This window comes from Microcebus murinus, chromosome 9 (genome assembly GCF_040939455.1).
Source record: "Microcebus murinus isolate Inina chromosome 9, M.murinus_Inina_mat1.0, whole genome shotgun sequence".
Lineage (NCBI taxonomy): Eukaryota > Metazoa > Chordata > Mammalia > Primates > Cheirogaleidae > Microcebus > Microcebus murinus.
In genome coordinates this window covers 86,518,504-86,531,266 of record NC_134112.1, presented here as the reverse complement: position 1 = coordinate 86,531,266, position 12,763 = coordinate 86,518,504, and the positions used below count along the sequence as shown (strand labels likewise).

Below are 12,763 nucleotides of genomic sequence, written 5' to 3'. Positions count from 1 at the left end.
TTTTTAGCAGTACCCTAGGACATAAATGGCTTCTCAGCCAGATCTTGAGGTCAGTGCTCAAGATTTATTCAGACTCCAGGAGGGCTTATTTTGGCTGTCTTTTTCTCTGGTTCTCAACCTACAAACTTAGCTGGCCTACAGGTTAGCCTATATTTTGTATCTCTTCTCAAATTGCCATTCATTTCATCCTGCTTGGGTTTGAGATTGCCTTTAGGCTTGTACTTCACACTCTTGCAAATGAAGTAAGTTCTTTTGGAAGGAGATTCTGAGCTATCGTGTTATATGAGATGACTTCTATACTTCTTTTAGTTTGTGTCTTAGAAAAATTAAATACAGATATTTCACTAAATAAATAGCAAGTGGTAGAGAGGTAGAATGCAGTCCTATATAGTTGACTTTTCTGTATTACTACAGTTTAACCTTTAAATTTTTGAGTTCTTGGGTAGATGTTTTTCTAAAACATAAATAAACGTTCCTGGCTTCCCAAAGGTTATACAGACAGTCTTGAGTTCTATAGCATATGCATATTTATGGTATATGTATACTGGGTACTTTGATACTTGATTTAAAAGGGGGAATAAATATTGGTGCTGATATTTAAACAGTACTTACCTTTTTCACTTAGCAGACTGCCCATGGTTACAGTTTAGTATGTATAAATAACATGCTTTGTGAAATATGTGCCTAATACAGAAACAATGTACAATTTACAGTGTTGTTTCTTACTTTTGAAGAAGGTTGTCAGTTACAGTTGATACATAACAAATAATTTATTCTTCTTTTACTCATTCATAAAATATGTGAATGCTTACTATTTATTAGCTGTCATGTTGTAGCTGCTTGGTATACTGTCATAAAGGTGATATACCAGGTAACTTCTCTGTTCTCCTCCAGCTTCCAGTCTAATGTGAATACACTAATTATTAAGTAAACAAGAATTTCATAGTTATAAAACATTAAGTAAAATATGTAGTATGTGGTATTATATTACAAGTTATAAAAAATTTATAGTTTGTAGTTCTATGTATATAATGAATTGCATGCATGCTTTTTATGGAAACTTCTAAGATGTTGTACTGTATAACAAAGTGTGTGTGTATGTATTTCATATTGATAAATAGCTTTTAATTACATATAATTACAGTGTGTATATCTTTGGTTGTATAGTATATTTAGGAGTGTAATTTCTGTGTAACTATTCAGTGGAGTTGCATCATTCACACATTTAACTTATTAAAAATTCACATAGATTGGTAGAAAATTAAAGAATTAATTTAAATAGAACAATCAAATACTTTAAAAATTTTGCAAAAGTATTGTTTATTATGTACTGTATTTAAGTGTATACACTTGATTTTCTTATTGTAGTAAAATAATATGTAACATAAAAATTTACTATTTTAACTATTTTAAGTATACCATTCAGTGATATTAAGTACATTCACAATGTTGTGTAATCATCACCACTGTTACCAGAAGTTTTTCATCATCCCAGCAATTTTCCCTCCCCTAAGCACCTGGTAATCTTTATCCTACTTTTATTTTTTTGAGACAGTCTCACTCTGTTACCTGGGTTAGAGTGCCATGGCATCACCATAGCTTACTGCAACCTAAAACCCCTGGGCTTAAGCAATCTTTCTGCCTCAGCCTGTTGAGTAGCTGGGACCACAGGCACAAGCATCATCATGCCCGGCTAATTTTTTCTCTTTTTGGTAGAGACTGGGTCTCGCTCTTGCTCAGGCTAGTCTCGAACTCCTGAACTTGAGCGATCCTTCCGTCTCAGCCTCCCAGAGTGCTACGCTTACAGGCATGAGCCACCTCTCCTGCTGTTTATCCTACTTTCTGTCTCTGTGAATTTGCCTATTCTAGATACCTCATAAGAGTGAAATCATAATCTTTTTGTGACTGACTGGCTTATTTCACGTAGCATAGTGTTTTCAGTATTCATCCAAGTTATAGCATATATCAGAATTTGATTCCTTTTAGGGCTGAATTTTGTTTATTCATCTGTTGATGCACACTTGGATTATTTCTACCTTTTGGCTATTGTGAATAATGCTGCTGTGAACATTGGTGTACAAGTATCCATTTGAGTCTCTGTTTTCAATTCTTTGGGTGTATACCTAGGAGTAGCATTGCTGAATCATATGCTAATTCTATGTTTAACTTTTTGAGTAACTGCTAAATTATTTTCCACAGTGGCTGTATTACTTTACATTATAGTATATTTTTATACATATCTTTTGAACAGTAGTCTAAACACAAAACCATGTATACAGCACTTCCATAGTGATAAGGAATTTTTGAGCATAATTTTGAGTATATGATTTTTATTTTGTGCACTTACCACATGTGAGATTTTTGGTGATGCAAGAGCATTGTTACCCATGTCAGAGTTGGCATGCATAAATCACCTGCAACTAACATGGTATTAGTTGTAGGTGATATAGAGAACAAGAACTCAGATAATGAGGTAAAATTTTGCTCTAGTATTTAATTTTTGGATAAAGTAATGTCATTTTACTTTTTGGGCATTTACACTCTGTAACCAAGAACATGGAGCTGCAACTTTAGTAATCATGACTGGTGTCTTACAATGTTGGAAAGGGCATGGGTTTTGAGTTTGACAATCTTGTTTTTGAATTATGTCTTCAACACCTTAGCCTCAGTTTCATCTTTTATAAAGGGTGTACTATTTTCTTACTAAGTCACTATGAGAATTGGGTCATGTATATGAAAATGAATTTTTTTTTCCTGTAGAATTAATTACTGAATCACAAACTGATCACTTCTCAGAGCTCCTACACCCCATCCAGGAAATTGTTGGCTTTACTTGCCTTTTTCATTTAAAAAGATCTTTTATTTCTGTTTCTTCTACCATTATAAATCTTACTGTTTCAATTTATTCTGTTTAAGTTTTATTTTAATATTGGTTGACTGGCTTATGAAATAAAATTATTCTCTAAATGAAAATTTGGGTTAGGATATTTGGGGGTGGGAAGAGTTTATTTCAAAGCTCATTTTGAAAGCTTATGCCAGAGAGATTACATTAAGGCAATTTCTCTATACTTGAAATTCCCTAAAAGTTTGTACCTCTTCACATATTTCAGATGAATAAATCAGGTTCCATAGCTTTTGAGTATCTTATCCAAGATTTTATAGCTACTTAGTGAAAGAGATGAGATGGAAGTTCGCTCTTTTGCCTTGAATTTCCAGTGTTCTACCACAGCAGACCACTCTCCTACGCTTTACCATTCATGAGATTATGTTTGGCAACAGGCTTATGTGGCGTCTCTCTGTGGTGCTAGAAGTGTGCCAATGTGTTTGTTTTTGTTTTAACTACTTAAGGGATTTCTTGCTGCTTTATCCCTTTCCTTCCCTCTAAACCTCCCTCTAAACTGAAAACATCTCTGTACAGGTCACTAGTTAAAAAAAAAACAAAAAACAAAAAAACTGAAAACATACATACTTTTGCAAACTTTTTTAAAATTAAAAAGCTAACAGAAACAATCAAAAAGCAAAACCTCAATATGTCATCTTTTATTTATAGTAATTTACTTTCTAGAAGCTTTTTAATTCTTAAGCCCCAATGTATTCTTTCCTTTCCAGCATTCCACAAATTACTTCCCTAAAATTCTAATAAACTGTAGTTAAGGAAATAATATCTTAGCATCAAAGATAGTAGAAGTATAGATAGGATGCTTGTGGACTCTACATTTGAGCCCTTGTTTTTTACACATACAGTTTTTGGATGTTAAAGTTGGAGGACTCATTAGAAATCAACTCTAAACCCCTAATTTTATATATGAGGAAAATAGATAGTGGCAAATCCAAGTTTGCAAACTAGGAATCCTGAATTGTTTATAAATACATGCACGATTTGTTTTTTTAAACTTATAATTTGAAATAATTATAGATTTCCAGGGAGACACCATTTCATTATATTTTTCTTCTAATTATTAACAGAAATTAGAAGTAGTTTATAATAATTTTCCTAAAGGAAATGAAAATAATTTTCATTTTTTTTTAAGTTTGGCCATTTGAATTGCAAAAATAATACATTTGGGGGGCAACAATTTAGATAATACAGATTTTTCTTTAAGTTAATAGTCTCTTACCTCTTTTGTCTTTTGTGATACAGTAACATTTTGGTGTTTAAACTTTCATATGTTTTATTTTCTTAGTGAAATAAATAAAATATATACACATACAGGGTTTATATATTTATATGGAAGTAATTGTATATTTGTGTTAATCTCCAGCTCGCTGTTCTTAAAAAGCATAACTATAGTATAGACATCTTTCTGAGTTAACACATATAGATCTACCTATGGCCATGTCATAATTTACTTAGTTATTCTGTTGATGGATGCTATGTTGTTGGCAGTTTTCTACTCTGATGAACAATGCTGCAGTATTTATGTTGAATAGATTCTTAGATCCATGGTATAAGGGAGCAATTAAGAACATAGATTCTAGGGCTGAAACTTTCTCAAAGGAATCCCAGCTGCGCTAATACTGTATAACTTGAAGCAAAGAAATATGCTCCACTTTCTGTTTTGGGAAGAGGGACTAGATCAGTATCTCTACTTTCGGGGTATAACTAACTGTGACAGAATTATGGGGGAAAAATGCTTTCTTGCTGTTGACTAAAGAGGTTGATCATCTTATTGGTGGGGGTGGTTCTAGTCTCATTCTATGGCTCTATGTAGAGTGCAGTGGTGTTATAGTTTACTGCAACCTCAAACTCCTGGGCTCAAGTGATTCTCCTGCCTCAGCCTCCCAAGAAGCTGGGACTATAGGCACCCACCACCACGCCTGGCTAATTTTTTCTATTTTTGATAGAAATGGGGTCTTGCTCAGGTTGGTCTTGAACTTTTAAGCTCAAGCGATCCTCCTGTTTTGGCCTCCCAGAGTACTAACTAGGATTGTAAATGTGAGCCACCTCACCCAGTCAGATCATCTTTTCATGTATCTTAATTACTTGTAATTGTTCTGTGAACTAGGCATCATATTCTGTTCTTATGTTTTTTTTTTTAAACTTATTTGCCTTTTTTTCTCTTTGTAAGATTTCTTTGTACATTTTGGACATTAACTCCTCATTATGTATAGTGAACATATCCTTTATTCTGTTTCTTGTCTTTAATTTTGTTTATATTATCATCTTTCCATGTTGCTAAGTTGATCGTATATCCTTTTATGGCTTCTGAATTTTTGCTTAGGAAGGCCTTTTGTATCCCAAGATTAAAAAAAAAAAGTCTTTTTTTTTTCTTCTAAACTTCAGTAGTTTATTTCAATGTATAGCTCTTTAGTCAGATCATTTGGGATTTATTTTGATTGTAGTGTGGATGTCCACATAGCTTCAAGTGGATAGCCCAATGTCCCATTACTGTTTACAAAATGGTCCATCCTTTTTCTGTGGATTTTTAATGTAACTTTTATCAAATATTAAAATCTCATAAATTCATGTGTCTGTTTCTAGATTATTTAGTTTCTTTGCTCTTTTGTTTATTTTTCTATAGCAGACATTTAAAAATTATTTAGATTATTGTAGCAGTTTTGTATGGTTCAGTATCTTATAGAGCAAATCTGCACATTTTCCCCCCACAAGCTTCAAAACGATTTTCATGCATTTACTCCTTTATGTAAACTTTAGAATCAGTTTGTCAATTACATTAAAAAAACCACTGTGATTTCTATAGGGATTACCATCAAGTTAGAGATTAGTTTGCAGGGTATCAGTTTTTAACTTAAAATATAAGTGATTTCAACCTAACCATTTACTCTAACAGTGACATTAACCTAAATTGTTACCTAAAATTTTTCAACTCTATATGATCTAAAAAGTTATATTATTTAATTTTTAAAAAGTGTTTGGGATATGAAGGTCTGTTATCTTTCTTCCCCCTTCTTATTTCTTGTAAGCTTTTGGTAGCATCACCATAGGATTACTTTTGTTTAATATGTGTTTATTTTCCCAGTTTTCATTGACACATTATTATATAATTAATTGTATACAGGCTCTATGGCATCTTAGTTTTGCATTCTTTCTTTCTTTTCTTTTTTTAGTTCTAGCCTATATTTTTTGTGTAAAGAGTTTGATGTCAATATGTAACTGTAGATGATTCAAGTCTCTTTCATTTGGTTTGTTTTGTAAAGTGTGACATATTATAGAATACTATAATACCTCTTCAGATATGGGGCAGGTCAAAGATAAGACAGTTTTTTTGTTTGTTTTTTGAGACAGGGTCTCACTCTGTTGCCTGGGCTAGAATGCAGTGGCATTATGATAGCTTACTGTAACCTTAAACTCCCAGGCTCAAGTGATCCTCTTGCCTAAGCCTCCTGAGTAGCTGACTACAGGTGCGCACCACCATTCCCAGATAATTTTTCTATTTTTTTGTAGAGATCAGGTCTTGCTATATTGTTCAGGCTTATTTCGAACTCCTAGCCTCAAGCCATCCTCCCACCTCAGCCTCCCTGAGTGGTAGGATTACAGGTATGTGCCACCTCCCCTGGCTGATGTGACAGTTCAGAGTGCTGTTTAAGTGCTTCTTTACCTTATATATTTCCTTAAAATATGTATGATTAGTGCTGTAGGTTAATACTAAATGTTTTATATAGAAAAAAAGGAAGTTCTTTTGTATTTGTGTTGAATCTAAAATATTAATGATGCCAGGCCATTTATCTTGATGTACAAAAATTTTAAGAAATCCATTCTGAAATCCACTCTATTAAGGCAGTAACAATAGTTGCTCAGTGGGTATTTTTTAAAGTTTTTGATAAAGCAGGGCGTTGTGGCTCAGGCCTGTAATCCTAGCACTCTGGGAGGTCGAGGGGAGGTTGAGGTGGGCGGATCGTTCAAGGTCAGGAGTTCAAAATCAGCTTGAGCAAGAGTGAGACCCTGTCTCTACTAAAAAAATAGAGATTAATTGGCCAACTAATAAAAAAATTATCCAGGCCTGGTGGCGCATGCCTGTAGTCCCAGTTACTCAGGAGGCTGAGGCAGTAGGATTGCTTGAGCCCAGGAGTTTGAGGTTGCTGTGAGTTAGGCTGATGCCATGGTACTCTAGCCTGGGCAACAGAGTGAGACTCTGTCTGAAAAAAAAAAAAGTTTTTGATAATGTAACTCTTGATTGTTGACTATGCAGTTTTTTTCCAATAGTAAAAATGTATTTTGTTTCTTCTCATACAGGTCTTCAAAGTTCTACATTTTAGCTCACAGTGCTGAAGTTCCTTCTCCCTTAAATTATTATAAATTTTTGCTGCTGTTTAATAAACGTGAAGATGTCTCGCAGTCCTGATGCGAAGGAAGACCCTGTGGAATGCCCTCTTTGCATGGAGCCCCTGGAAATAGATGATATCAACTTTTTCCCTTGCACCTGTGGCTACCAGATTTGCCGATTTTGTTGGCATCGAATTCGCACTGATGAAAATGGGCTTTGCCCTGCATGTAGAAAGGTAAATACTTCAAAATAACTTTCGTTATTTGTTTTAACTGTACAGTTTTTTGCCATCATAAGTATGTACAAATGAATTTAAAAGACTGCAAACCTCAGGTGAGATTATGGTTAGCATTGTACTTTTAATGAGGTGGAAAGAACACTGCACTAGTAGAAGTCAGGGTCAAATCTTGGCGTTGTTAACTAGCTCTATGACCTTTGTAAAGTCAAATAACCTCTCTGGTTGGCCTTTAGTTTGATTTTTTTTTAATCTGACGAGAAGGACACAGTCAAGAGTGCTTGCTGTTTAAGGGGATTAGGAGTGGAGAAATAATTGATTTACATAGGATGGTATGAAATTGGAAAAACACATTTTATGTAGGAGGAAATTCATGTTAATTTTCTGTACAAAATAGAGAAGATGTTTACCAAAGGGGTTAACATGACATAGAAATCCTAGTTTCAGAAGATATTATTTGCTGATTTTGTTGAGCTTTTATAAAATTTCTAGGCTGGTATTGCTATTTCCATTTTATACTTGAGAAAATAGAAGCTTAGAGAACTTTAAGTAACTTGTCCAGAGTCATCAACTTGTGAGTAGGAGGTTTGAGATTCAGATATATCTTCGAGTCCAAAGTCTTTGTTCTGAACTATTATATTATTGAAAAGTCCTTTCTAACTTTCAAGATCCATGATTTTTAGTATTCTCTGGGGTTTTTTGTTTTGATAGGCATCTGCAACACAGAGTATAGTGAATGAGGTATTAGGGTAGGTAGAAATGCCTACTGCATTTCTATTTTGAAGGACTTTATTTGTGACCTTAGGGATTAATGCAAATATCTGTCACTTTATAGAATTTGCTTTCTCTTTAATGTCTCCTCGTATGCTCACCAGATTACCTGTTGGCACACACTGCCCAGATATTTGTCTTTGCTGTGGTCACAAAGAAGCATCTCACAGTAAACAGCAATATCATTGATAGAAAGGTTGACAGGGTTCTCACGTGTAAAAATATACAACAGCAAAGAATCAGCATAGTTTTTAGGAAAATCAACCTCATGAAAGAGAAGCACAAAAATCAGAAAGTAGAATAATCTAACAGGGAAACAAAGAGAAATGCTTGTAAACATATAATTGATACCATTCAGAGAAGTGAGAGAAAATGACATATTCATGTAGAAAGAATATTTTGGTTTTTTTTTTTTAAAAAGCCAATTAGATATGTTGAAAATGAAAAATCATATGGATGGCCTGAAGAGCAAAATGGACACATTTCAAGAGCAAATTGGTAAATTGGAAGATTATACTAAGTAGTTTTTTTCCAAAATATAATGCAAAAAGATAAAAAATAATGTGAAAGAAAAGTTAAGCAATGTAGACTATCTATAGATTCTAATCTCTGCTGAGAGCAGTTTCAGGAGTGAACTGAAAATGAATGGGAAGAAATAATCAAAGAACTAATAGAAGAAACTTCCTTATGATGAAAGCAATTGTCTTCAGAAGAGTGCTGTGAATGTGAAGCAAGATGACTGAAAAAGATCAACATCTATTTATATAATTGTGAAGTTTTAGAACACCTAGTAAAGACAAAGTTCTAAAAGCTCTTGAGTTATAAATACATATTGACTACAAAGGAACAAGAATAAAATTGATACCAATATTTTCATATTATAATCAAAGAAGAGAAAATAATTGAGAAATTATTTTCCCAAATTTTGATGGAAAACAACTTTGAAAGAATTCTCAATTTTATTCATATGTGAAGGCATAATAAAACATTTGCAGACATGCAGAAATTCATAAAGTTTTATTCATAAATCACCATATAGACAAGTATAAGAGTTGAGGATGACTACAAGGTTTTGAACTGAGCAACTGGAAGTAAAGCGTGGCCATTAACTAAAATGGGGAAAACTAAAACAGAAATGGACTTTTTTTTTTTTTTTTTTAGAAAATCAGGAATTCAGTTTTAGATATGTTAAGTATTATATTCCTATTAGAAATCTAAATGGAAATATTGAGTAGACAGGTCTGGATTTCAGATGAGGTTCTGGTATAGATGTAAATATTTGGGAGTCGTCAGCTTATAGTGTGTTATTTATTTTAATAAAATCATGAGACTAGATAAGATCATGAGAGAGAGTAAATGGAAAAGATGAGAGATTGTCTAAGGATGAGCACTCCAACATTTATAGGGGAAAAAATCCAGATTATAGAAGTCTAAGACAACTTCCTTTTAGGTCTCCAAGTTAAATCGTTAGCTGAGACAGTACTTGTTATTAGGTGATTGTTTGGTTTCTTATTGACTTAGTGTAACAACATCTAGGACCTCTCCTTGGTCTCCTGGCTGCCAGACCTTGCTCATTCCTGTCTCATGGCTGGAGTGAGTCTTGGAGGGCACACACAGGTAATAGAGGGTCTTGGGTCTGAGATCTGGCTTAGCATTGCCAGAGAATATGCTGAAGACAGGATTAATATTTATGACATTGCCCATCTCAGTCAGGGTCCAGTAAATCTTCAGCCTCTGGAGGCCAGTCCCCATGATTGTATTAACACAGAAGAAAACCACAAGTGTTGCTAGAGGCCTGGAGAGGACCCTGAAGCTACGATTTACACGTCACCCCAACTTTGCAGGGAGAGAGCCTGCAGAGGTCACTCTGTGAGATGGCATATTGAGATGATTTGAATAAACTTGTAGATGTAGGTAGAGCATTAGTTGAATCAAGCCCCTAATTTTGGTCTACAAAATGAAACCTGCCTGTGCATAAAGGGCCTCTTTGCTTAAATAGCTTTGAAAAGCCAAAACAGGTATTAAAAACCAAGAGAATTTAGTGTTTGTTTGATCTTATCTGCTACTTGGTCATTTCTTAGACTGCCTTTGTATACCTTTTTAGTGTACGATACCTGGTGAAAGCAGCAGATGAGGGAACATAGGTGTTGCACTGACATAACATTATATAATATTGACTCACATGGAAACTAGGACTAGACAGTGAATTGAGAACTTCAGCAGAAGTATTATTTTTATCTCGAAAATAATAAAAGATGTATTTATGAAACGAGTAGAATTGTATAAAAAATATTCAGTGAACGGTAACCATTGTTATTGAAATATAATAGAAATAAGGAACGTTTTGGAAGATAAGATTGAGAAGATCTCTTAGAAAGTAGCACAAAAATCAAAAGAGATAGAATATTTGAGAAAAGAGAAGTTTATTTGAGGATCAATCAGGAGGTCAAATACCAAATAATTAAGTGCTCTAGAAAGAAAGATTACACTGAAACAGAGGAGAAGTAATTATCCAAAATATGATTGAAGAATATTTCCCAGAACCAAAGAACACATTTCCAGATTGAAAGGGCCTATCAAGTGTCTGGCAAAAACTTTTTTATTTTGAAATATCAGAATGCCAAAGACAAACAAAGTTCTACAAGCTTCTGGGGAGGAATACAGTAGGTAGGTCACATGTAAAAGATCAGGAATCAAAATCATTTTTGACTTCTCAACAGCAACACTTGAAGCTAGAAGACACTTCTGAAGGAAATTAATTTTCGTCCTAGGATTCCATATCTGCTCAACTGTTAAATGTGAAGGTACACTAAAAGACATTTTCAGACATGAGAGGTCTCAAAAAATGTTTACCTTCCATACATTCTCTGTCAAGAATCTAATGGAAGATGTACCCTGCCAACATAATGAAATAAGGAAGAGAGAAGGATACATGGGATAAAGGAGACAGGTGATCCAACATAGGCGAGAAGCAACAGGAATCCTGGGATGATGGGGAAGGATGACAGCTCTGCCCCTGGTAAAGAGGGCAACCAATCCAAAATGTGACACCTCAGAAAGCTCCAATAGAGATTTCTGTAAAAAGATAAAATTGAAAGAATATTGGTGTTTCAAAAGAGAAATGTCTTGTGAGGCCACTTGAATAATTAGAAGAGATTTGATGGTTGGATTAGTAATAAACACATAGACATAATTTCAGACAAGACATAGTTATTAACTCTAGAGGAAACAAAAAGTTGTACAGAAAAGAAAAAGCAATCATATTATGCTACAGTGGCTCACATGAGGTAGAGGTCTAGATTTATTTTTTCTAAACAAATATTCTGTTATTGTGCCATCATTTGTAGAAAAGATTATCCCTTCAATATTTATTGATTTAGGAATCTTTCTTAAAAATCAGTTGCCCATAAATGTGTAAATATATTTCTAGAGTCTATATTTTGTCCATTGATGATTATGTCTTTATGCTAAATACTACACTGTCAAGATTACTGTAAGTTTTAAAATCTGGTATGACAAGTTTTTTAACTTTTTTACTCTTTGAATTTATTTTGGTTATTCTAAGTCCTTAGCATTTGCAAATAAATTTTTGAACCAATTTGTCAGTTTCTACAAAAAGCCTGTTGGGATTTCTTTTCTTTTCTTTTTCTTTTTTTGTTTTTCTGAGACAGAGTCGATCTCTCTCTATTACCTGGGCTACAGTGCTGTGGCGTCAGCCTAGCTCACAGCAACCTCAAACTCCTGGGCTCAAGCGATCCTCCTACTTCAGTCTTCCAATTAGTTGGGACTACAGGTGAATGCCACCGCACCCGGCTAATTTTTTCTATTTTTAAGGGAGATGGGATCTTGCTCTTGGTCAGGCTGGTCTGGAACTCCTGACTTTAAGGGGTCCTCCCGCCTCAGCCTCCCAGAGTGCTAGGATTACAGGCATGAGCCACTGTGCCCAGCTGACTATTAGGATTTTAACTGAGATTTCCTTAACTACACAGGCCATTTTAAGGAAAAATGACATCTTAAAAATGTTGATTCCATCAGTTAATGAATAAGATATCTTTTAATTTTTCTAGGTTTTAAAATTTTCTTTAGCAGTATTTTATAGTTTTCAATATACAGAGTGTAGTATAGCATGTTTTGTTAGGTTTATCTGTATTATAAATATTCATTTTCCATTTCTTTATTGCTGTTGTACAGTTTTTGTATATTGACCCTCTATCCTGAAGCCTTGTTAAATAGATTCCTTGGGGTCTGGTGCAGTGGCTCATGCCTGTAGTCCCAGTGCTTTGGGAGGCTAAAGTGGGAGGATCGCTTGAGCCCAGGAGTTCAAGGTTACAATGAACCATGATGGTGTCACTGTACCCAGCCTGGGCAACAGAGTGAGACCTTGTCTCAAAAAAAAAAAAAGATTCCCTAGGAATTTCTACATATATGATCATCATGTCTTCTCTGGATAAAGATAGTTTTACCTCCTCCTTTCCAATCTCTTATGCTTTTTAAGTCTTATTCCTACCTTATTGCACTGGGTAACCCTTCT

The 12,763-nt window shown here is 34.3% G+C and overlaps 1 protein-coding gene across 6 annotated transcripts in view; it reads left to right on the top strand.

The window, feature by feature from the left end:
- Positions 1-12,763, top strand: part of CNOT4 (CCR4-NOT transcription complex subunit 4) — a 123,653-nt gene that overhangs the window by 41,747 nt on the left and 69,143 nt on the right. For all 6 annotated transcript variants that reach the window (XM_012744715.2, XM_012744717.2, XM_012744713.2 and 3 more), the window contains exon 2: positions 7,196-7,461. In XM_012744715.2, coding sequence (XP_012600169.1) covers positions 7,288-7,461 — 174 coding nt within the window. In that variant the 5' untranslated portion in view covers positions 7,196-7,287. The remainder of the gene's footprint in view (positions 1-7,195; positions 7,462-12,763) is intronic.